We start from the raw sequence: 26,584 nt of genomic DNA, 5'->3' as shown, positions 1-26,584 counted from the left end.
GTTCAATTAATTTTGCCATGGGGAACTCCCTGGGGGTCCAGTGGTTAGGACTCGCTCTTTCACTGCTGTGGCCAGTGTTCAATCCCTGGTCGGGGAACTAAGATCCTGAAAGCTACTTACAGCGGCCAAAAAAAAAAAAAATTTTTTTTTTAAACCATGAATTCAACTGTGGGGACGAGGAGGAGGCAAAAATAAATGACATCACCACTTACTGGGTGTCTACTATGTGCCAGGTAATGCACTAAGCACATTACAGACTTTATCACATTTTATCTTCCCAGCAATGCTGCACATTATTATCTTCATTTTACATGAGGGGACTTAGGTTCAGAGTGGTGAAGCAACTCATTGCAGGACACACAGCTAGTGAGACACTGGCCTGTCCTTGGTTTCCTGTTAAATGGGATACACAGTATATTTCTTGGAGGTTTTGTTCAGCATAAGGTTATACCTTCTGCTGCTAAATTGTTCAAGCAGTTTCTTGTACCAAGTGTGACCTGGTTCCTTAAAAATTGTTATTTAATGAGAACCTATGGGCTAGACACTCCGCGAGGTGATTATGCACCTTATCTCCTTTAATCATTACAGTTCTAAGAGATTGGGTTCTCTCCATTTTACGTATATTGAAACTGTTTTGGGAGGTAAAGAAAGTTGCTTAAGACTGACGAGTTAGTGAGAGGCAGAGCCACGGATGGATTCCAGGTCTCCGACTCCAACGCCAGAACGAGCTTTCCCCAGGACACCAGTGTTTCCATTTGTCAGTTCCGGCACTAGAGAACCACAGTGCTGATTTAATGTTTGTCAAGTGTTCATAGTGCCCTGGGATCTGGCACTTCGATGAGAAAGCTGTGGCAATACCGACCTCTCTGTACACCCAGCCAGGAAGGCAGGACGGGAGGCCTGGAGGGAGAAGCCCTCACATTTAAGTTTCGCAACAACAGAAGTGGTCCCCTGGAGGCTGCTTGGCGAGCGCCACCTCTTCCCTCGGGCGGGGGAGACACGGAGGGGCCCCATGTGGCAGCTTCGGAGTGCGGTTTCGGGTCGTGGGCCTCAGTAAACAGCAACTGGCTAGTAATCCAGCGGAGAGTGCAAAGCGGAGAAACCCAAACAGCACCCTCGCCGCGCCCGCACCCCTAGCCCCCCACAACCGGGACGGGGATGGGGACGGCGGCGGAAACTGCTACGGCGGCGGCTGGCAGAGCCCCTGTGCTATTGGCCCCTCCCTTCCCGCCCCCGGAAGTGACGCGCGTCAGCTCCGGCGTCGGGGAGGGGCCCCAACGCAGCCGGGGGGTTTGAGAGTGGCGGCGGCCGCGGAGCGATTGGCAGGCTCGGCCGCGGCGAAGAACGCCCCGAGCGCGCGCCCGGCGGGAAGCGGCCCCGACGACCCGCGCCGCCGCCGCCGCCGCCGCGTGTGGGGGCGGGGAGGGCGGGGCGCGAGGAGCCGCGGCTGGTGCGGCGGCGGCGGGAGATGCGGGCGGCTGCGGGCACCCGGCGGGCTTGGCTCGGCCGCCGGTGCCTTCTCCGGCTCCGCCGCGGGGGTCGCAGCGGCTGCCGCGCCATCCTCGAGCTCCCAGCTTGAGAAGGCGGCGGGCGGAGAGGAGCATCGTGTTCGAGGCGGAGACCCAGAGGGAGCCCCGCGCGCGGCCTCGGTGAGCGGCCAGCCCCGCACGCCCCGTCCACCCCGCACCCCGTCGGGGTCTTGAGGCCCCCCCAACAGCGGGGAACGCGGGCGGGGGCTAGGGGCTCGCTGCACAACAGGAAACGAGCGCGTGGGGGCGGGCGCGGGGGCTGCGGCGCGCGCTCCCCTAGGGATCCGCCCCTGCCCCGCCCCGCCCGCTCAGGCGGCCCTAGCCCCGAGGCGCGCAGGTAGATGCGGCGCGACCCGCTCCGCTCTCTTCGCCCCTTATTTGGTACCGCGAGGTCCCTGGGGCAAAAGGTCGCAGTGATGTTTTTTTTGGGGCGTGGGGGCAAGAGGGGAGCAATTCTGACTTTCTGTAGTGACAGGAAGTTGGAAAGTGAAAGTACAGTAATTCAGTGCTTACCCAGGCCCGGTGAGGTTGCGGCTCTTCCCCTGGACTTTGATCTCCTCGGGGGCACACGGTCATCCGTGTCTCTTCCTGTCCCCAAGCTCGCTATTCATCCGGTGTCAAGTTTCATTTCTTTTTCTATTTCTCTCCCGCAAACCCCCTCCCCTCTTTACTTTCCGGTTAATGTACAGCTGCCGCGAGGCTGGTGGCTTCTTCATGCCTAAGAAGATCAATTGGAAACATCTTTTGGGGGCTGAATATTAACTGGCTTTGGCAGGAAATAAAGGGCATTGTTGGCTGAAGGAGTCAAACGATACACAATTGGCTTTTTCCCAAGCTATTGCTATTTGAAGTTTAGGGCATTTAAAGAAAGACTCTGGAATTTTATTCCTCATCAGAACGGTTCACCCATCTCTTTGGTTGGTGAATCAGAGCCTCCCTCCCTCTTTGCCGTCTCCCACTCACCGCCCCACTGCGTGGAAAACTTGATGCTTCAATATTTAAGACTGTCAGTGGTGTTTTCATTAAAATGTATTGTGATTCAGTTTTCCCCCTCAGGAACCCTCCCCTCTTTAATTTTGTTTAAATGTTAAAACTGCGTTAAGTGGAATCCATTTAGGGAAATGTTGTTTTTAAGTTTTATGGTAATGTAACAGTACACTTTTAATATTCTGTTAGTATAGGATACTGTACAGTTAGATACATCAGATTACTTTTTGACAACTACGATGATTTTAAGTCAAAACTAGGCTTGATACATTTCATAATTTGCTTTTGTTTTACTTAAGCAGCACTCTGAATTTGGAGACATTTATTTTTGGGGTCTTAGCTACTGTTTCTGAAAAATAGTTGGGCCATGGGTCACCACAGCAACTGGACTATGTGTATTATAAACATGTTTAGGGTGGGAAAGTTTTCACTTAATAGAGGCTTCCTTTCCCTAATGAGTTACTTCAACATGCTCCTTTCATTTTAGCACAGGAACTAATCTACTATCTTTGAAGTGTTAAGTTAGAATCAGTTATGTTTTCCACATTTAATCCCTCAAAAATCAGATTCCTTCATTTGGATCAGTTAAGTATTTCCCTCCCTCATTATACTTCTACTAAAAATCTCTTTTAAAACTGTAACTTCTGGAAAAAACTGTAATTGTAGAAACATTGAGATTTTCGTGAGAAGAAAAATAAAGGGTTTGGGGGTTTTTTGACTGAGAATAAAAGTATTTAATATTTTTGACTTTATTTCACTCTTTGTAATTTTACATAACTGTCTTCTGTAACTTTTTTTCCTTTAATTCTCTTTTATGGCTGAAGAAATTGTTGAATTTCATATTAATAGCACACTTTTAGGAACTAAAATGAAGAGGTTCAGCTTAACTATACGCCCAGTGGTTCACCACCTTTTCAGCCAAAGAATAAACTGTTATCAAAATTGAATGAGTAAAATATTCCTTTAAAGTACCCACTGAGGATGTCCATTTTATGTCTTTGTTAGTTTTTCGCAAAAGAAATTTTTTTTTCCGGTATGTAAGTCCAAAACCACAGTGCCCATTTTCTTTCACAGCCATTTCCCATCCCCGATGCACTGTGAAGTACACTAGAGAAGCTGCAGCGTTTTGCACACAGTTGGGTTCTGCCCTGTAGTATGCAACAGCCCCACCAGCGTTTGGCTCAGTACACACTCTCTCCTAATAACCAAAGGGAGAGGTGGAAGGTAAACCGACACCACCTTGGGAACACCTCCCATTTGCTCAGGATGGCACTTGTGTACTCACTGTGGAGATGTTGATGGTTATTTCCTTTTTTTTGCGTGTATTGCTCAGCCATTATAAACCTGAAGGGTTCAAGCACTGTCTGCATGATAGGCATTAAGACTCTAGGATTTGGTTTGGGGAATTTTTCCAAAAATAAATGGAATTACAGGCACCAAATCTGTAATAGTCTTGAGATTCCGGTTCTCTGCCATGTTCACTTTCTTCTTTCCTCCTCTCTCCTCTTCCCCTCCTTTCTAGCTTCAACATCATCACCATTACCATTCTCTCACACATATTCACACACTGCTGTAAGCATTGTTGATAATGAAGATGATGTTTGGAAATGTGGAGACTGAGTTCTCTGGTTAAGCTGAAATTTACTGGGAAGTAGTTGTAACAGATTTAGACTAACAAATAATTGTTTAAATGAGAAACATATGTAGTTAAAAAGTAACTTGCCATGAACAGGCATTATCAGAAGAAAAGCCTCTGCAGTAAGGTCAGAGAAATGGCAGGGACCATCCCCCCCACCTCCCCGCCCAATACTTGATGGATATAATATAAAACCTCTATTTTAACCCAGCTTAAGTGAGGCTATGGGAAACTATGATTTCTAGTGAGCATAAAAGCATTAAAGTAGCATTTCATATTTGTACATTATTATCACTTAGTATCTAATAATGTAATACTTCTTTACAACCCACTGGTGATGTGAATGCTTTTATCCATCTAGGGAAGTGGTTTCCCTAATGAACAGAATATTATGACTGTGATGAAAGAGACTTAGATTCATGGCCTGTTTCTCCATTAACTCTATAAATGTGGGAGGCATCTCCCCTATTCTATTCTTTATCATTTTCCCAACTCTACTTTTGGATGACAGTATCTCTGTATAACCAGCTTCGAAGTGATAAGAGGATAATTGGAGGACTTTTTGAATGTCTCAGAAGTTACAGAAACTCAGATATTTTCTAGTATAGTTCCTCATCTTTGCCCTTTTTGGAAGCAGACATTGTTGACCCTTTGTGAGTTGTACATAGTTAGAGTTAGGTTTCTCAGGCCTAACTTTTGTATTTGTAGTGTTTGTTTTTAACATCTTTATTGAGATATAATTCACATACCATAAAATTCACCTACTTAGTACAGTTCAGTGGTTTTCGTATATTCACAGAGTTGTATAACCACCACCACGATCTAACTTCAGAATATTTTCATCACCCCATTAACAGTCACTCCCCTTTTCTTCTCCCCACCCATTCCCCATTCCCAGCCCTAAGCAACCACTGATCAACTTTCTGCCTATTCTGGACGTTTCATATAAATGGCTGGCTTCTTTCACTTAGGGTAATGTTTTCAAGGTTCATCCACTGAAGTAGCCCATATCAGTATTTCATTCCTTTTTCTGGCTAATATTCCACTCTGTGGTTATACTACATTTTGCTTGTCCACTCATCAGTTGTTGGACATTTGGGTGGTTTCTACTTTTTTGGGTATTATGAATACCACCGTGAACATTCCTGTGTAAGTGTCTGTGTGGACATATATTTTCATTTCTCTTGGGCATATACCTACGAGTGGAATTACTGGGTCATATGTTAACTCTGTGTTTAATATTTTGAGGAAATGCCAAACTGTTTTCCAAACTGGCTGCACCATTTTACATTCCCATCAGCAATGTATGAGGGTTTCACTTTTCTCCACATTCTAGTCAACACTTAAATCATCTGTCTTTTTTTTTTTTTTTTTTTTTTTTTTTTTTTGCGTTATGTGGGCCTCTCACTGTCGTGGCCTCTCTCGTTGCGGAGCACAGGCTCCGGACATGCTGGCTCAGCGGCCATGGCTTATGGGCCTAGCCGCTCTGCGGCATGTGGGATCTTCCTGGACCAGGGCACGAACCCGTGTCCCCTGCATCGGCAGGTGGACTCTCAACCACTGCGCCACCAGGGAAGCCCCATCTGTCTTTTTGATTGTAGCCATCCTAGTAGGTGTGAAGTGGTATCTTGTGTGGTTTTGATTTTAATTTCCCTAGTAACTAATGACAGTGAGCATCTTTTCATGTGCTTTTTGGGCATTGGTATTACTTTTTGGAGAAATGTCTTTTCAAATCCTTGGCCTATTTTCAGTTTGTTTTTTAATTGTAAGGATTCTTTATACTTTTTGATGAAAGTCCCTTATTATTTGAAAATACTTTCACCCATTCCAAGGATTGTCTCCTCACTTGATGGTATTGTTTGCAGCACAAAAGTTTTAAATTTTGATGTAGTCAGTTTACCTGTTTTTACAGTATTTTAACAATTGATTTCATTTAAGTCCTGTTCTGATCCAGTGAGATCTAATTCATAGATTTAAAAAGGAAGGTTTTTTGTTTTGTGTGTGTGTGTGTGTGTGTGTCAAGTTCAATTATAGACTTTTTAGAATGTGCTTATATATGGCCAGAGTTTCTGCCCTAAAGAATTCTTCCTGGGAGGGTGGGAGGGAGATGCAAGAGGGAGGAGATATGGGGATATATGTATATGTATAGCTTGATTCACTTTGTTATAAAGCAGAAACTAACACACCATTGAAAAGCAATTATACTCCAATAAAGATGTTTAAAAAATATTTTAAAAAATTCTTCCTTATAAACAAGGTGTTTGGAAGTTTTTGTGAGGAAAATAACTTTGTGAGAACATTTCCTTGCTGCTCCATTGCCTAAACCAATGGTTGTTAACTGAGATGATATGGTCCCCCCAGGAGAACATTTGGCAATGTCTGCAGACATTTTGATTGCCAAATTGGGCAGGAGGTGCTACTGGCATCTAGTGGGTAGAGGCCAGGGATGTTGTTAAACTACAATGCACAGGACAGCGTCCTGGAACAAAAAAATAATCTGGCCCCAAATATCAATAGTGCTGAATTTAGGAAACTCTGGCCTAAATAGGAAGATCCTAAAACTTGAGATACTGAAAGATATTTCAGTTCCAGTCTTGGTAATCAAATAAAGGTTGCTAATCAAATAAAAGGAGGATCTATGCAGGTGGAATCCCGAATCCCTGTGGACAGAATGGTGACAGGACGTGTAACTTAGGGAACATTTTGCTGAATTTTCAGTGCTGCCAATGTGTGTAAATTACATTTATGATAATGGAAACTATTTGGAGGAGAAATACCAGTGGAGCAAAAGTAGATTATTCCCTATACCTCTGGGCCGCCCTGAGACACACAACATATCCTGGCAAATAAACCAGCTGGGCTAATTTAGATAGATGCTGAAATGGTGGTCTCCTCAGAGAATATGACAATGAGTTTTTAAGATAAAATTTAATAACAGTGATACTCTACTGGTTGGCATTCGTCAGTCTGCTCCTGCAATTTATGAAACTAGCTTTATCTCACAGCAAGACTTTTCTTAAGCAGCGTGGCATGCTTAAGAGTTTGGACTCTGGATCCAGATTGCCTGCGTTTAAATCTCAGCTCCACCATTTACGTGTGTGACCTTAGACAAGTTACTTAACTCTTTAATGAATCAGTTTTTTCACATGTAAAATGAGGCTGCAGTAGTATCTGTCTTATAGGATTGCTGTGGGGATAAAATGAGTAATTAGTCTAATACAGTTAGAGTACTTAAAACAGTGTCTGACATATACGGTTGGCTGTTAATTGTGTATCTTACCCGATGCCTCTTTCAGCTCATTGCTATGGACAGTGCTATCACCCTGTGGCAGTTCCTCCTTCAGCTCCTAAAGGAGCCTCAGAACGATCACATGATCTGCTGGACCTCTAATAATGGGGAGTTCAAGCTTTTGCAGGCCGAAGAGGTGGCTCGTCTCTGGGGGATTCGAAAGAACAAGCCTAATATGAATTATGACAAACTCAGCCGAGCCCTCAGATACTATTATGTGAAGGTAATACACATCCACCTCAAAACAAGAATTGATCCTTCTCTTCTGGTGCGGTTAGAGGTACTAATGTCCTGGTTTATTTATTTATTAAAAGAAATTTTTTTAAGCTGAGGTATAATTGACATAAAGTTATATTGGTTTTGGGTGTACAACATAATGATGCGATATTTGTATACATTGTGAAATGATCACTGTTCTGGTTTAATTCAATTTATTTTACAGCTTCAGCAGTTTGGAATTAGGATGAAAGATGTAAATGTTCCAGGTGTATTTCTGCAAATTCTTATTCAGTACCCAGCTCCCATTGCTCATATATTATTCCTCATTACAGTTGTCTTTAAAGAAAACATGATTATAGAGTTGGAATAAGGAAAAGGAACTTTGAGATTCTTGAGGATAAATAAATACTCTTGTTTATATCATAATTTACTTTAAAAATTGTCTCATATTTACTCATTTTTTTAGCTCTACTTAATTTTTACTTTTTAGTTTAACCTGGAACACAAATTAATACCTTAAAGAATAGCTGTTAATACCTCGATGTGATTTCTTAGTTAAAACTTTTTTGTTTAATTTCTTATTATTTTGAATACATTCTTGGGCACTGAAGTGAAATAAATGGCTCAAATGGGTAGAATTAAAGTGAGAAGCTGGGGTCTTAATTTCTTTCACCTTTGAGTGGTTGATGTTATCAGCTTTCCTGTATGGAGAGATGAGGTAAGAAGCAGCTGGAGTTTCTGAAGGAAGTAGGAACCTTAGCAGAAGTAATATTCTGAATTCCTTTTTGCTTCCTCAGCATGTGAATCGCTTGTACCTTTGGAGTTATTTGAGATTGCAGTTCAGAAATTTTTGACCTCATACAGATACTTAGCTGACAGTGTTAAGCAATTAAAATCTTTCAGCTTTGATGTAACATATTAGTTCAGTTGTTAATAAGACATTTAAATGTTTTTAACTTGTACTCCATAATAGTAGGAACTGTGTTTGGTATGGCTAGATAAATTTAGATGATTTTGAAGCTTTCAAGTAAACTACCTGTCAAATAGAGAACCCCATTAGGTCAGCTTTTTCATGGGGGGTGGGTAAAGTTTAAGAAATGCTTAAGAAAAGTTTAAGAAAGTCTAAGAGTGTTTATTTTATTTATCTACAGAATATCATTAAAAAAGTGAATGGTCAGAAGTTTGTGTACAAGTTTGTCTCGTACCCAGAGATTCTGAACATGGATCCGATGACAGTGGGCAGGGTTGAGGGAGACTGCGAAGCTTTAAGCGTCAGTGAACTCAGCAGCAACAGTTCCAAAGATGTGGAGAATGGCGGGAAAGAGAAGCCAGCACAGCCTGGTGCCAAGACCTCTAGCCGCAATGACTACATACACTCTGGCTTATATTCTTCATTTACTCTCAACTCTTTGAACTCCTCCAACAGGAAGCTTTTCAAATCTATAAAGGTTGAGAATCCAGCTGAGAAATTGGCAGAGAAAAAATCTCCTCAGGAGCCAACACCATCTGTTATCAAATTTGTAACCACACCTGCCAAAAAGCCACCAGTTGAACCTCTTGCTGCTGCCATTTCTACTGGCCCAAGTATTTCTCCATCTTCAGAAGAAACTATGCAAGCGTTGGAGAATTTGGCTTCCCCCAGACTGCCTTCTCTGGAAGCACCAACTTCTGCATCTAGTGTAACTGCCGCTTTTACCACCACACCACCTATTTCATCTGTGTCCCCTCTGCAGGAGCCTTCTAGAACACCTTCACCACCACTGAGTTCCAACCCAGACATGGACACAGACATGGAATCAGTGGCTTCTCAGCCAATGGAACTTCCGGAGGACTTGTCCCTGGAGCCTAAAGACCAGGATTTGGCTTTGCCAGAAAAGGACAAAACAAATAATTCATCAAGGTCCAAGAAACCCAAGGGGTTAGAGCTGGCACCAACCCTGGTGATCACGGGCAGTGATCCAAGCCCACTGGGAATATTAAGCCCATCTCTCCCTACGGCTTCTCTTACGCCAGCACTTTTTTCGCAGGTAACACTTTCTTTCTTATTAGTGCTGCGTTTTTTTTGTTTTGTTTGTTTTTACTCACCTTTTAAAACAAATCCAGAATTTATAACCTCAAGTTCTCATTTGGCCACATAGGCTTGCCTTACAGAAGGTTATATGACCCTGTGAAAGTAACCCAATTCCTCACCTCAATTAGAATTGTCAAAATAAAAGGTTTGGAGTATTGTGTTAAAAAATTCATTGTTCTACAATTAAATAAGTATTTGGTGTTTCCACTTTCTCCTAAAGAAAATAAGTATATTCTCTCTCTCGCTCTTTTTTTGGGGGGGTGGGGGGGGTCATATAAAACAACAGTGATAATCTCAAGTTAGAAGACAACAGATCCTGAGGTCCTTACAAGTTTGTGCAGTTATTTTCATTAGCTATTTCTTAACTTGCTCATCTCATATAACATTTAAATAGTTAGATTACTCCTAGACCTACACATTATTAAGGGGAAAATATGTTTGTGACTCAGTTACCCATAATTTCTCCATACCAAAATTCAGATTGGTTTTGTTTTTCTATTTGAAAAAGATTCTACCAAAAACGGGTTAGAAAATATTTTGACCTTTATCTTACTTGGGTTGTAAAAGTAATTTCTGAGTTTTTCTTCATGATAAGATTTCCGACTTGGAGATACTTGGAGTGGAGAATAGGACAGTATTTGGATTCAGAGCTATTTGTGTATTACAAGGGTAAACATAATCCTGATAAGCCATTTAGTTATATTTTTGGTTTGTGTATTGCAGACACCCATCTTACTGACTCCGAGCCCCTTGCTCTCCAGTATCCACTTTTGGAGTACTCTCAGCCCTGTTGCTCCCCTAAGTCCAGCCAGGCTACAAGGTGCTAACACACTTTTCCAGGTAAATTACATAAAAGCTTGTCTTCTGTAATTGGGGTGTGGTAAATGAAGAAAGAGGCAAAAAGGCAGTATCCACTCTTCAGTTAATCATTGTAAAACTTCTACTTAATAAGTATTCCTTAGATTTATTTTTGAATTTCTAAGTGTTAATTTTCTGGCCAGCAGACAACTCAGATAAATATTCACGGCAGAGTTTCCTTTTCATTGTTTACTATCCCATACATTTGAATTAGATCAAGAATTGTTTAAAACTGTAGTAGATTTTGAGCCTATCCAATTTTTTTTTGGTCATTTTAAATACTAGAAATCCTCTTTTCTAAAAAAAGAAAATGTATATATATATATACATATTTCTTTTTAGAGGGGTATCCCCCTTTTAACTGAGGACTTTAAAAAAATAGAGAAAACTCTTGAGAATAGTGTATCAAATACTCCCATTTCCCCCCTCATTCAGAACTGATATTCATCAGCATTTTAAATATATATATTTTAAAAAATGAATATTGTATTACCTCTTAACCAAGATCTTAGGAAAGGTCTCACAGCTTGCTTTATTTATTAAAACCCTGCAAGGCAGGTATTATTAATCTTTTTTTTTTAAGGTATTTATTTATTTATTTTTATTTAATTTTGTCTGCGCTGGGTCTTCGTTACAGTACGTGGGCTCTTTGTTGTGGCGTGCGGGCTTCTCTGGTTGTGGCGCGTGGTCTCTAGAGCGCACGGGCTCAGTAGTTGCAGCGCATGGGCTTCTCTCGAGTTGGGCTCTCTAGTTGTGGCGCACGGGCTTAGTTGCTCCGCAGAATGTGGGATCTTAGTTTCCCCGACCAGGGATTGAACCCTCGTGCCCTGCACTGGAAGGTGGATTTTTAACCACTGGACCACCAGGGAAGTCCCGGTCTCACAGCTTTAAACCATTTTTTTGCCCAGAACATCTAGACTTTATAACTTGTAGGCTTTCTTGTAGTTGATTCATTCACTTATTCAAGGGTGACTCCCTGGGAGATTTTCTTAGATTTTGTAATTTAAATTTTCATTTGTTCTTTTGGAAATGGAATGGTGAGGGGGAAAAAAAGAAAGAAAATTAAAAATCTTACTACTTCTGCAATTTGTTTTTTGCAAAAACTTATAAATTATTGAATAGAGTGTTGAGAATTTTCCATATTTCATTTTACATTTTTCTTTGCCTCTCACAAACAGATAATTGAATTATAGAGAGAAAGTCATAGTGCTCATGTAGCTCCAGCCTGGAATCTCCATATACATTTGGTCTCAGAACACATGAGGGGGAGCCCTTTTGTAGGATGAGCACCCTACAACTATTTGCAGCAGTTAAGAGATGGGCATCTCCTCTGGACCTCTTTTTGATAGTCTGTGATTTGCTATACAATTGAATTATACTCTGTAGTGCATACTGTCATTTACTGAGCTTTCTAAAACCTTCATTTGAAGTCAAGTGTGAAGCTGTGTACCTTAGCATCTGAGGGAAAGTATAGGTTTGTTCTTTCCATTCCATCAAGGTACGCTGGAGGGTGTTAATATTTAACATATAAGACAAACAATTTTTTAAAAGTTTCTGTGACATCATATTCTTCCATGATAAACAATTACTGCCTTTGTCCTGTGAGCCACTGCAGGTGGATGTCATGTTCTGCCTCAGGGAATATAATAGGGACAGAAAGTGAAATTTAGGGTTGCATAATAGGATGATAATGTGTTTTATTTTCTTTCTCAGTTTCCTTCTGTGCTGAACAGTCATGGGCCGTTCACTCTGTCTGGCCTGGATGGACCTTCCACCCCTGGCCCATTTTCCCCAGATCTACAGAAAACATAACCTATGCACTTGTGGGATGAGAGAACCAAGGAATAACACCCAAGAGACACCCAACATGATTACATTTAAAGTGAGCAATTGATACATCACAATGCTGATAATAGACTATTGTGATTTCTGCCATTCTCCATTAAAAATGCTTTTTTAGGATTCCCTTTGAATAGGACTCAAGTTAGACTGTGTATAAAAATGCCTTAATTGGAGTCCAGACTCCACCTCCCTCTTTTTCTTTCTTTTTAAAAAATATTTTGAACTTTGTGTTAAAGAAATTTTTGGTGGGGTTTAGCAGCTAGCTATGCTTTGCAAGAGAATTAAGAACAAAGTTACTCCTCCTGCCTTATTGGGACCCTTTGGCCAGGAAAAAAATTATGCTTTGAGCATGTTATATAAAGAAATATTAGTTAAATGAAATTGGCCATATCTTTAGGACTTTAATGTGCTCTGTTGAATACTGAGTTGTGCATAAGCAGTAGAGGAAAAAGAATCATTCCTATTCACACCAAGTAAGATTGGAGCAGGACTATTGGGTAGATTCTGTTTTGCTATGAACTATAACATATGTAAGCAACTCCACAAAAAGGCATCTTATTTACATTTATTCGGGGTGGATCTCTTAGCCATATGTGTGATCTTGTCTGAACCTGTCAACAGAGCATGGAGCTAGTTTATTCCCACTTAGGGAGATTTTTAAACCGGGGACTTAAAACAGTATTTAGAACAACCAGTGAGAACATGGGACCCCATATCTGGCACAGAAATGTCATCTGCTCTCTAGGTGGTATGATTACACACCCACGGAATACAGTATGGTAAATGATGGCTTTTAGGGAGATGAACCTGGGGTTTGAAATGTTGAGGCATCTCTGAGTCGAAGATTCAATTGAATAACTTGAAACAACATGTAGGGCTTTTCTCAGTTGGAAGGTACGGGCATGAAGGACCCTTTTCTCTGTTCATTTTATCCCATTTTCTACCGTATATTTGTCTTTTAAATTTAAGGTTGTTAGAGGTTGTGATAGTTTTAACAATGTAATTAGGAAGATGAAAAGCAAAGTGAAGCCTCCAAATCTGTAGTGAAGTAAAGATATGCTTATTTCTTTGAGTTTTTTTTTTTTTAATAAGAAAGGAGCAGAGTTCATTTGGCAATGCTCATACATAGGGATTGGATTATTCATATTAGTAGTGAAAAACTGAGGCCTTCATCTCTACCAAATTTATAAAATATTACCATATAGTAATCAGTGCCAGGTGCAGACAGATTTGTTGATCCCCTAAACTGATTTGATACCAACGTCACAGTTGAGTCTTTTGAAAAACTTGGCTTTAAAGTCCAGGATCAGATGATATGCTGCTACCACCACCACCACCCTGCCCATTAAACTAGTCTTTTAACCCTCGAAATAGTTCCTATAATTAACCACCTGAAGTAAATGGAATAAGGGAGTAGTAAGGACTTGAGGGCTCAAAGTGACACTGCTATAAACCAGCATCTTCCAGATACATAAAGTTCACTTTGTTTTATACAGTATGGAGAAACTCTAGCATAAGATGTCTATGCTAGTTCATTAGTAGCAGAAGGACAGTATTCAGGGAGCTGCCTTTATATTTGTAGTGTTGGCGACTGTTACTGGTTCATTTGTGGTTATCAGCTGAAAAGTTCTGTTCCTGAGATGTGCAATAGCAGTGTTGAAAGGCAGTGTTCAGTAGTGATGGGGAACAGACATACTGGATTTTCTTCCCACATTGAATCATTTCGTTTGCATGCCTCTTTGAAATTAGACTGCTCAGCAGCACTTTGGACTAGTTTTTATTAGGTTAATTCACATTTTGTACATTAGATAAGTAAATATTGATGGCTTGATTTAACTAGATATTTAAAATTTTGAAAGCACAAAAGTATCTTATTTTGAGTCAAAGGAGAAAAGCCATTGGTTTGTTTTCATAGATAGTATCTTTGATAATTAACCGTCTCAGCACAGGGGTGCCTGGAACCAAGGGCACCATGAAAACTCGGTCAAAGCAACTTCCTAGGAACCAGTTTTAGTGAGTCCTCTGCCTATAAACCTCTCCCAGAAGTCTCTGAGAGGTGTGGGCCTTAGGAGGTTGATGATGATCTGCTTTCTCTTTGAGATCAACTGTTTTGGGGAAGTTGGTGTGTGTGTTTGTGTGTATGTATGTGTTCACTTTTTTAAGTGAAATGAAACTGCAACTATAGTGCAAGTGTGTATGAGGCAGATCGTTCTATTTGTAAACTACCTCCTTCCTGGAAAAGTCTCTGTTTTGTTATTTTTTTGAACATCCACAGAGTTCTTCTTAGCATCAAAAGGTGACATACCACTTAAGATCAGTATTCACTGGAGAGACTTATATTTGGTAGCAGTAGCTGGTATCCATCACTAGTCACTTTGCCAGGATGAATGCTCGTTGGCCAAAGGAGCCCAAGTTAAGATAGGGGAGCAGGTTTAGTGAGTTTTTGCGACTTCTGCTGTGATTAGCTTAACTTTTCATTTGCTCTGGCCGATATCTAGTCAGTTGTATCCTGTGAGATGTTTAACCACCAGGCTCTCTGAAGGGGAAAAAAAGGCCCTTAAATTGTAGCATTTGCTGATTCCCATCATGTAAGTTACTCCCTCTGTGGTTGATTTTAAGCCCCCACCTTGGAGTTGAGAAGGGGGGCACACAGTTGGCTCAGAGCCACACACTCAGCCAGTGAACCACTGCATTTATTTCACCCTAGGGTGGATTTTCACATAATTTCTAAAATAATTTTTTTCTTTTTGGCTTGTCACAGTGCTTTTGTGATATAATATTCCTCATGGCATATTTTATGTGTTCAGAGGTGGAAACTTCCATTGATTTTTTTAAAATTTATACATGATGGAAGAATCCAGAAACCCTCAAAAGGTCAGCCTTATGCTTCTTTGAGTTAAAATACAGGTTTAATTTTTCTACATTTTGGTGGTTAAAATACAGGTAACAGTAATTTTTTTCTTTAGATTTTGATGGGGAAAATAAGCCCATGAGCCTATAGTAAAAGGGTACTAGATTTTTTTTTTACACTGGATTTTTTTTACAATTCCTTGAAGATTTACATACTATAGTAGAGATCAAAGAAGGCAGCACTGACTGTTGAATCTATTTACATGGCACATTTTTAGTTTTCTCCATACTGTGTGTCACTTAGGCTTGGAGGAGACAGTAAATCAGAGGCTTGGAATTCTGGAACTGTAACTGCAGGCTGTTGATATTATCACTTCAGTGCCATTCACACTTGGCATTGTGTGATGTCTAGTCTAATGACATCGTTTCATCCTGATCTCAGAACTTGTGTTATGATTCTAAAGTTCTCAAAGGCAGTTTTGTATGTTTCTAGTGAATTTATGTACATTAGAGCCATTCACTGGCATTTCAGAAAAGCAGTCTCCAACCTTTTTGAGCACACACCTTGATCAATAAAAGGCTTTGAACACAAATACCCTATTGCAGATTTACATGTATATATGTTAAGTTATATACTGCTATACTAGAGTCCTATATACACTATAAGACATAACACAAAACAGAAATTAAGGATGGCATAAAAATAAATCTTGAGTAGAAATTCTAATATTTTTTTCCTGCATCCAGTAGATTGTCTTGTGCACTCTCCTGGAGGCATGTACTCTACTTTAAAGCCCCCTGACTCAGGGTTTGTTTGTCAGTCTAATCTTGAAAAATACAATGTGGAAGCTTTGGTTGTGATATATGGGGAAATCCTTTACATATTTGATTTGATTTTCATGTAAAATCTCCAGTAGAGATTAGGAATTTTTCAGCAGAGCTTGTCATCAACTTTCTGAAATTTCCTATTTCTTTTTCATGAGAAATTTCTTTTTCATACATTGCCAAATAGCCCATTACCAAATGTTTCCCAGAGCTTCATGCTTATTATTTTTGACAGCCTGTTGTCTCTTTCCTTTTCATATTAGGTGTGACTTTATAATTTACTTTTATTTTACTAGCTGCTCTCAAACTTCTTTTGGCCTTATTAATGTTGTATTTTACCAACAATTTCAGAATTATTTCAAGTTGCTTTATGTTAAAATACATAACAACCTCCAGTTTCTTGCTGCATTGGTAAGTTTATTATTATTATTATTATTTTTTTTGGTAACATTTTGGCATCTGAACAAATAAATATTTTCTTGATGGGTCTGTTCTATCTATCACTTCATTTATTGTATGTATTTTATTTACCCATGCCAGAAATCTAGAATTGTGCTGAGGTGCCGTTCTTAGGTGTGTAAACAAGTATGGCGACAAGTGCAGGTCTCTGTGCAGAAGCCTGGAGCTCTGAGTGAAGGATCACAGCAACAGGAAAACTAGACTCTTCATGAAGTACGTAGTCTGTGATCTGAGGGTGTGACAGGATGGAATTGAGAAGTTAATTGTTCAATTCATAATAGTGAAGTGGAGGCCAGCCATAATTATCTTGAGCAGGTGCTCTGACCAGAGAATTAGTTCAATGGAAAGTGTTTGGTTAATTATCTTCTTGGTTTGGGGTCAACAATTAATCAACAATTAAATAAACAGTTGTTACTGTTTTTAATGCTGCTGGTGTTGCCTGAAACAAGGTGCCCTGTTATTTCTCTGTGTCATCAGAATTCTGCTTACTGAAGTTGAAGTTTTAATCTTAGAATCTAGAATTCTTGTGGGTGGTGGTGTGTTAAGCAAGAAAAGAAGGCGGTTTGATTTCATTTCTCGTACTTGGTGGAACCTGTTAGGATGAAAGTCATGTTTTTACCTGTAAACAGAGCAGAACTGAAAAGGTGAGTTATTGATGTAGTATAAATGTTCCATTTGAAGCTGCCAGTTTCTTCAAGCTACTTTTCTGAAAAAAAAATTGTGGTAGATTGACAGCCTGCCAGAAATAGCAATTTCTAGGGTGCTGCCATCCACACTTAGTTGTTGTGAAGATGGAAATCAGAGTGGTTTGCGTGAGAGGGGAAAGGTTGGCTCTAAGCTTTCTATAGAAACCAGGAAATTCAGGCTGTTAACGTTTTAAATGAAACCTTTAACAAGAAAATTTATGAGGGATACAATCAAACATAGTCTCTTGAACTCTAATCTTTTGAGTATAATATAGATCAAGAAGTTTTATGAGGCTTAAGTTTTTATTTTAAAATATTTTGGGAAACTAGAGCATTTCTTTCCAAGTCATTCTGATTGGCTGAGTGCATACATGTGTGTGTATATATACTGATGTATTGACTGAGTATATGTTTGTGTGTACGTGTATAAATAAATCTATTTTTCAGAGGGAACATATGGTCATCCTAGTCTAGGATGGTTCCTAGGCTATTTTATACTAAAACTTAAAAACAAAAATTGGCTGCACTTTGCAGTTGTCACTTTTTAAAAATTAATGCCTTGCACATTTGTTTTTCTAAATGCATAGAATCATAGGCCTTAAAGACTAATTGCTTGTCTACTCTTTAGAAATACTGTACAGTGCCACATGTGACATACTCTAAGCAAAGTCATCTTAAACTGTTTTCTTATATTCATGTATTATTGAGCAAATAAGAATGTTCTTTCTAAAAACTTCTACATTTTTGTGTAAAATCCTTGTTACGTTGGGTTCTACGTTTCTCAGAGAGGAGGTTTATACTAGACGTGGTATTTCTAAAATACAGATTTAACCATGATTGATAAAGTGGTGGAGGAATTCTGGCATTGTAGCTTATTCATCCTTTTGAACTGTACATAAAAAGCATTAGCAGAAAACTCAAGAGTATCTTAGGCTGAATGGTCTTCTCAACTTTGCCTTGTTTCCCATCTCATAAGGGCCCGTTCTTGTTCTTGTCCCCTCCAAGGATTATGAGCCCTGCGAGGACAGGCCTGGGATCTTCTGGACGGGTTGGGGGTGGGGAGGTGCCCTGTGGCTGGGCCTGAGTTCTAGCCAGTCCATCATTCAAGCTTGCCTAGAGTTCAGGGGTGGGAATGCCATATACTGGTATGAAATCACTTGGCACTTTTTGGGACACCATTATTAGCACTGTTCTGTTTTTAATAACTGGAAGCACTTAATGATTATTTTGTTTAATTTCACCTTGAGGATATTGAGGGTCAGGGAAGTTAAGGTTTATTGCTTGCTCATGTTTTCTGGAACTTGACTGTTTGGAGAAGGGATAAGTGGATTACCCAATGAGCCATTCTAGGCTCTGTAAGGTATGCTGTTTTGGCTAGGATGCTTTAAAATAATTTACAAGCTTTTAATATTCTGCTTTGTAGAAATGTATGACTTTTAATGGTTTGCAGTTGGTGGATTATACTCAACTTTGTGAATTCGCCAAATTTAAGTTTCTTTTCTGTTTAATCATTGTTGCTTATTGTCTGTCAGGTAGGGGACACAGTCCTTTCTAAGACATTTCATGCTTTTTGTTTTTGATGGCAGTATTACCAAGGGCCTTTAAGTGTACATTACATTCATTGCTTATGTGATAAAGTAGCATATTGTATGAGCTTCCCTGTTCAGTATTAGTGAAGTGAACTGAGATGCATATATGTAAAGATAGAAATGAATGCAATTAATTTTTGATTACTTGAGGCCTATTTATTTGGTTTGGCCATTCGACCTTTTCTAGTCACAATCATATGTATTTCTTCACTTTTACCTTCTAGCAGTTTCATTTATCTTTGTGGGTAGGGAAGATTAAATATGAAACTCAGTCCAGTCATTTTGCTACTGGTTGGCTTTGGTTTGAGGCAAATAAAAGTTTTGACTTAGTTTTTTAGAATTCTGCCCTTTACACTAGATAATCAAGTTGGCTTTAAAAAAGTGTACAATTTTGTCCTTTGAAGAACAAACTAATAATTTTCTGTGAGCCCTATTGGATCTTCAAGTACGGATAACACTTGAAAATTAAATACCGTTAAACTTTTGATTTTCGCCCACCCAATGTGTAAGTCAGAAAGAGAGCATATGTCTGCTGTGGTGTTAACACAGAGAGATGTATTCTTTTACCTCAGCGTCTTAGTTTGGCCTCTGTAATAAGAACTTGTCAGGGTGCTTTTCTTAAACTCCGATTCATTCAGCTGAGAAGACAGTTACTTCATTGTTTATTTTTCCCCTTGTTTATTTTATTGAAATCTATCTCTCATAATATCTAGTATCCACTACTTTTGTATAAACAGAATACTTACATATAATGCCAGTGCACACCTACCCAAAAGACTGCATTATTGTTAAAGTGTCATTAACAACTTGTCTTGATTAATCTGTTTAATTTACATGAGGGAGACCTTTGAAGTATTAAAATCACTTTCTTTTCTTTTTCCTAAAAAAGCAATTCAAATGATGGTAACTGCTAACATTTATTAAAATCACATTAATTGCTGATGCAGCTGGAGAGAAACTGCCACATCTTCTAGCTAAGCAGTCTGACTTAACGTGTTGGGAAACTAAGGGATGTTGTTTTAGGGTAATTAGTATGGCTGTAGCTGGAGCCTTCAGCTCTACATGCGTGTGGCAGAAAAACTTTACAGAGTTTAGGTTGGCGAGGAAGAATATGCGCTGGCACTTTGAGGGCTTTATAATATGCTGCTTTTAGGAGGGAAAAGTGTAGTTGATACTCAGTGCACCTCCAGACATAGTAAGGGGTTGCTCTGAATAACCAATCAGGTGATCTTTTTTTTCTACGGCTTCAAGTTTTATGCAAAAATATTGTTAAATTCTGTAATGATGATATGCATCTTTTTAGAAAGATGATACATTTTTAAAAACTATTTTATATAAGAATTGTCAGAGGAATCTGCTTTGTATAATGGCAAGCTGGCTTTAAGAAAGCACTGTATCAAATTTACTAAAGTCCAAAATTATATAGATATGTTAATAGATGTATGTGCAACTTGATATGGACAATTGTATTTTTTTAAATAAATATTTTTAACAAAATGACTTTCTGAATTATTTCCCTCCTCTCACATCTATTGAGGTAGTCTTTGTGTATTATATTCCCGTCTGTGCTAAATGTGGGTAAGGAAAGTTCCAAAGGTTATCATTAAAACCTGGCCTTCAACTATTTGATGTGTATCTACATTAAAATATTTAAAGCCTGTGTTGAGATAGGTAGTGAAAAGGGGAAACTGTAAAATGACTGTTGATACAAAAAGGAATTAAAAGAGTACTGACTGGCTAGAAAAATTACTTTCCTTGTGAAATCTTTTTATTTTACTTTTAAAATTTATTTACATTTTTTAAAAGTATTTAAATTTTAATCAGGTTCTTTTGTTTCAGTCCTTTGTAAGAAGCAGCTCTTGCTTATTTCCGCTCTAGGCACTGTTTCTTCACGTAGTTTTTGAGATTAGAAACTAGAGACTTCAGTTTGTTCAGCAAATGAAGTTAGGCCTTTTTAGAACTGGTCTGATAAAATATACATGGGGGAAAGTGGGGTTAATAGGTGGCAGAATCACATCAGAGCTCTGTTTCATATCTCTAGATGAAAATAAAAGGAACAAACCGTTCCGCAGGGGACGACAGTTCACTAGCCCTGGTGAGATGTCCCTTCAGATGATGGGGCAGTGTTCGCTCAGCACAGTGGGTGGTAACCACTTGTGAGGACTGCTGGATTCCCCTAAACCAATGTTCCCAAAATGCATTGCCTAGAACGGTAGTCCCACGAGGGCGAATAAGTTTGGGAAATGGGGTCTTCACCGCTTGGAGAGTTGAAGTGCGTATCAGAATATTAAAAGCTCTAAGAAATCTTTTAGTAAAAAAAAACCTGTTTAGGGCTTCCCTGGCGGCGCAGTGGTTGAGAGTCCGCCTGTCGATGGGTTTGTGCCCCGGTCCGGGAAGATCCCACATGCCGCGGAGCGGCTGGGCCTGTGAGCCATGGCCGCTGAGCCTCCGCGTCCGGAGCCTGTGCTCCGCAACGGGAGAGGCCACAACAGTGAGAGGCCCGCGTACCGCAAAACAGAAAAACCAACCTGTTTAATCCACCATTTTCTAACCTTTCTGACTGGTGACACGTCCTCTTTTGAGAGGCATAATGTCTATTTTGCAATTATCAATACTTTCTGTGTTTCACAGATGCATCTAATGATAAAACGAATATCCTAATATTGGGTAACTGGCATTATTAGGTAGGAGATAATCATTAACAGTTGTAAGATTTCACATTGATTGTCACTACAAAGCACTGCACTTACTGGAATACACCCTGTAACTGAAGGGAGTCCATGAAGTTGACTTCATGTGGAATAATTTTCCAATAAGAGGGCATTATATAATGAAAAATGAAACAGGGACAATAATTTCTAATAGCTGTGCAAGTTAGGTGGCAAGCATTGGTGGCAAGGAGGTTGCTGGAACAGAGTTGATTTTATGATTCTCGTATGTTTTGAATACACATCATTTGATAGAAACCCCTCTCTAGTCAAGGTCGCCTTCCGTATTGCCAAATCCAGTGGCCGATGTTCAGTCCACATGGGACCTTATAGCAGCACTGATTACTTCCTCCTTCTTAAGATATTCTTCGCATGCCTTCCAGGAAACCACATTCTCTCCTGAACTTCCTCCTGCTTCTCTGGTTGCTTCTCTCATTTACTCTGCTGGATCCTGTTCTTTTTTTCAAACCTCTCGGTGTTGCAGAATCCCAAGGCTCAATCTTCGATCTCTCTCTACATTTACTCCCTAGATGACCTCATTCAGTCCCGTGGCTTTAAACATTCTTTATATGTAGGTGACCACGAAGTTTGTATCTTCAGGCTTGACTTTTCTTTTAACCTCTAGATTTTATATCTATCAGCCTTCTTGACATCCAAGATAGCATCATAAAATGAACATGTCCTGAAACAACTCTTGAGCGCTCCCGTTGTCTTCCTTAAGGAAGATCATTTAAGGTCTTCCTTAAATGGCCTTATCACATGCCCATAACACAAGTCAAACGCCTTTGGGGTTATCCTTGATTCCCATCTTTCTCTCATGCCCCACACCTGATTTATCAGCAAATTGTCAGTTTGACTTTCAAAATATACTTTAACCCAATCACTCTGACTACTGATGCTACCAACATTGTCCAAGCTACCACCATCTCTTACATAGTTTACTGCAATTATACCCTTTCTGGTGTCCCCAGTTTCATCCTTGTTCCACAGCCTCTCTCTTCTTCACACGACAACCAGAGTATTACTTGTAAACATGTAAATCAGATCATGTCCCTTGCTGCCCACAACTCTCCCAATAACCTCACCTAACTAAAAAAAAAAAACAAAAAACTACATTCCTACCATGGCTTATATGATCTGAGCCCCCAGCTACCACCCCAACTTATTTGCCACTCTTCCCGCTTCCTCACCGCACTCAGCCACACTGGCCTGCTTGCTGTTCCTCAGACACTATAAGCATATTCCGTCTAAGGCCCTTGCACTTGCTGTGTCCCCAGCCTGACAGGAAATACCTCAGGTCTTTGGATGGCTGCTCCTGCCTCTCATTTCGGTTTCTGCATAAATGACACCTCTTTAGAAAGGCCATCGGAGCATCTCTTGACATTCCCTCTTCCCATCCACCTTCCCTGCTTTATCTTTCTTTATGCACTCAATTATCACTCACCCTGTGGCATGTTACTTGTTTACTGTCTTTGTGAGGCAGGGACTTCTGTCCCATTCTCTGCTGTATCTGCACCTGGATCAGTGCTTTAAACCTTGCAGGTGATCAATAAATCTTTTTTAAATGAATACATGAATTCTCTAAAAGACTTTTTATGTCACTGTGAATCTGGTATACTTCCAGATTCTGGTATACTGATGGGTTAGATTCCCACATCCAAGTGGCAGAAGGAAATCTGGGAACAGGGTGATTCCACAGCACTCTGAGATGTCAACACCCTTCAAAGAAGATCAGGAAAAAAGCCTACTTTCTCTGTAACTGATATTGAAGTGTGGTATAAAACCTACCTGCTTCCCCTTATTCTGATCATATGTAAGAGGGAACAGTGGTTCTCAGTCCTCCCTCAGAGTCTTGTTTCTTCTACAGTATCAGCCATGGGAACCTACAGTATGAGAGAGACCTGTCTTGGGGGAACATTTGGTCATTTGTTTCTGAGCTTTTATAAAAGGATCGACTGTCCTTCATAATGGACAACATGCTTATTAAATTTAAAATATTTTATTTTAGGAAAGGTACTCTTAGATTTGTTTCAATCTTGTTTTCTATATTCACAGATTAATCATGATCACCTTAGATACAGCTATTGGTTCTTCTTTCTAAATCTGTATAAAAAGGACGTTTTCTTGAAAAAACCACAAGAAAAATATAGCTGCTTTCTTTTTCCCCGGGTCAGTCACTCACTCTGGTTAGATTGCACAAGTAACTCTGGCTGCCGTCTAATACTTTTAAGTATTTACAGGCATAGTTAAAACTATACCCCTAGACCACCAGCTTTCAAAAGAATTTGGATCTGTTTGATTTACAATAAATATGTACCAAACATATGAACAGTTTCTAAGCTGCTAACGAGGAGGTTTTAAAGATAAAAATTGCTAACAGTTATTAAGCAAATTTCTATGTCAGGCATATGATAATTGCTTTACACAAATTCACTTAATTCTTTCAGAATTCCTTTGAGGTAGGGTAAGGTTCTTATAGAAATATCACTTTAAAGATACAAAAAAAAGCAAGGCTGGAAGAGTCTCAGTGATCTGCCCAGGGCCACATAGCTACAAGGTGAGGCCAGGGCTTGAACCAGGTCTCTCTCTATAGCCAGATTCTCACTGTGACACCATGCTGATGGCAGATGGAGCTGGCTAACATGACAATGCCGATGGTTCCAGGATAAGCCTTTGGTGTGGGGCATGTGAACTGCTCCACTTGGACAGGTTATTGAGAACCACGATCCACTTATTTTATATTTATACATGTACATTTGTATTTACACAGAGAAAGTGCTGGTAAACTAACACACAAACAGCCACTGTAACAGCCATTTCACTACTTACAGAAGTCTCAGCACTCTTAACTGCTCCAAGTTGGCTGAGTTTGCATCCTGTCTCTGTATTACTACAGGATTTGATCTGGACAGGAGCTGATACTCCCTGACAGACACTGCTTTCAGTATACTGCACAGCTCGAATTGGTCAGTCGTCCAGCTTTATGTTAAAGAAAATTCTGACGTGATATAAAGAGTTTTTTTCCCTATAGAAGACATAAAGTTTAAATTAGCTATTTTTGAGAAATTCTTCATGCTGTTTCTATACCTTTTATAAGCCATTCAATGTCAGTAAAAGCAGAAACTCTATCCCATTCTCCCAGACAACTTCTGGACCAATTAGCATTGATGATTAGCAGTGGTATGCTGGTAAATGTTTATCAGATGGCTCTCCAAGGGGACAATAAAGCCATGATTTCTAGCTTTTGCCAATTTCTGTGGTGTAAATACTCCCACCATGGCTGATCTCAAGCCGCTAACATATTATCACTGAAAGTGGAGTTGGAAAGACATACACGGAAGCATACCTTTATATAATATTTCTACCCTGCAGGCACAATAAATAACTTCAAGAGCATAGGTATAAAAAAGTTAGGAAGTGATGAGTTTTGAGTATAGTTAAATTACATTAAAAACGAAGGTAATAAGTTTCTCTAATTTAATTTTAAATAATGGCTGGGTTTAACAACCAGCTCTCAAAATGAATACTTAACAATTGGCTTTTATAAGCTGGTATGAGCTAGCCCAGCATACCACTGAAGTGCCCCAAAGGTAGCAAGATTCAACTTTTCCTTTCGATGTTTTAGATGACAGACAAACTACTGACAGCAGCAGCAGGAGTTGGAGGGCCTTCGGACTATAATAAGGAAAAGCACATAAATCCTTTGAGCATGCCAGGGAATAACTTGGGATATGTTTTGATTAATTTAAAGTCTATCTACATATAGCAATGATCATCGCTCTTTATAATTTCAACTTATTTTTTCAAACTTCAACCAAGAGTCATCTTCAAACCCAGGGTGTGGTCCATGAAGGAGGCGGCCAGTGGAGTGAAGCATCTAGCTGTCTTCTTCCTTCCCAGCTGGGTATCCTAGCCCGCTCTTACCAAAAGTCTGAGCCAGGGAAGAGGAGAGTAACTTGAATAGCCAGGTAAACATCTAATGATTTGCCCAGGGAGGACCCAGGTACCAGAACTCAATTTAATTTCTTCTACCCAACCGAGTATTAGAGAAGATCGGAACCAAGGCGTCGAGAGGTTGCCTCCGCTGCCACCCCAGCTTTCTTCAGCCCTTTGACCTGAGCTGGTGCGCAAGAGGCCGGAAGTCTTCGCCAGCCTCCTTCATCTCAGTTTTACCTCTGGTAGCACTCCAGGCTTTCCATTCCAAGTGCTTTGTCCTGGGTAGGAACTACAAGAGAAAAAACAGGTAGCATGTTTGAGCAGTTCTGATTAACTAGCCCTTATTCATCCCGACAGCTTACTCTTTGTTTCTCTGCCATTCAACGGTTCACATTAGGAGGCCGAGTGGAAAGTCAGACCTACTAGTTCTGGCAGACTAGTCGGTGGAGACAGTTTGCTGAGACTAGTGTCTAGGGCTTGGGGAATATGGTGGGGTTTTTTTTGTCTCCCGTGAACAGGGAACTCATGAAGTGTTACTCATTGGGTATTCATCAGAGCTTTCTTGAACGGTGGCCTAACTGAAGGCCCTGTGCCGAGTGCTGGACTGAACAACTCTGGTACCTGCCACCTCAGGCACAAGGATGTAGTGTGTGCTGACTGGGGGGCCCACGCTGATGTTTAAAGGGAGTGTATGATCACCTACTGCGAGACAGGACCATGGATGCCTGACCCTGCAGTCTTTTTGTGATTGGTATTTTACTTTCTATGAAGAGGAGAAGGTTTCTGCCTTAAGAACTGGCTGTGTGGACAGCTGGTTCAGTTGCTGGGACTTTGAGAGCTCTGGGCGGAAAGGCAGGTGAGGGCTCAGGGTTATGAAAACAGCTTTGGGACTCCCCCTGCCTGGGGTCTCCAGGAGCGAGACTATTCTTAGGAGGTGTCTCTGCCCTGAAGGAGCTTTTCTTTGCCACTTGGCCTGAAGGACTTCTTTTTGAAAAAAGAGATTTGGACTCGAGTCAAGTCCCAAACTGCAAAGAAATGGCCAATTAGGCTGCTGGGCCGAGTTCCAGCCAAGGAGGCAGGCTCTGCCTCTCCGTGCTCAG

General features: G+C 40.3%; 2 protein-coding genes across 6 annotated transcripts in view; one reads left to right on the top strand and one right to left on the bottom strand.

The window, feature by feature from the left end:
* The first annotated feature begins 1,298 nt into the window (after nt 1–1,298).
* ELK4 (ETS transcription factor ELK4) lies at nt 1,299–20,337 on the top strand. Of its 3 annotated transcripts, none has more exons than XM_019952333.3 (5): nt 1,301–1,649; nt 7,449–7,721; nt 8,812–9,687; nt 10,455–10,571; nt 12,303–20,337. In XM_019952333.3, exons 2-5 carry the CDS (start codon nt 7,458–7,460, stop codon nt 12,399–12,401), a joined length of 1,356 nt encoding a protein of 451 aa, XP_019807892.1. In that variant the 5' UTR covers nt 1,301–1,649; nt 7,449–7,457; the 3' UTR covers nt 12,402–20,337. The 3 variants fall into 3 exon arrangements, with proteins under 3 accessions (XP_019807893.1, XP_019807892.1, XP_004328400.1); XM_004328352.4 differs by having other exon boundaries at nt 1,419–1,649; nt 7,449–7,664; XM_019952334.3 differs by lacking the exon at nt 10,455–10,571 and having other exon boundaries at nt 1,299–1,649.
* The window catches only part of MFSD4A (major facilitator superfamily domain containing 4A), a 30,728-nt gene continuing 23,642 nt past the window's right edge, over nt 19,499–26,584 (bottom strand). For all 3 annotated transcript variants that reach the window (XR_002179896.3, XM_019952332.3, XM_004328353.4), the window contains one exon: nt 19,499–25,773. Coding sequence is in view for 2 of the 3 variants with exons in the window: in XM_019952332.3 (XP_019807891.1) it covers nt 25,718–25,773 (56 nt within the window). In the remaining variant the exon portion in view is untranslated. The remainder of the gene's footprint in view (nt 25,774–26,584) is intronic.

This window comes from Tursiops truncatus, chromosome 1 (assembly GCF_011762595.2).
Source record: "Tursiops truncatus isolate mTurTru1 chromosome 1, mTurTru1.mat.Y, whole genome shotgun sequence".
NCBI lineage: Eukaryota > Metazoa > Chordata > Mammalia > Artiodactyla > Delphinidae > Tursiops > Tursiops truncatus.
Note: the sequence above shows the minus strand (reverse complement) of the source record. Positions and strands in the feature narration are given on the sequence as shown.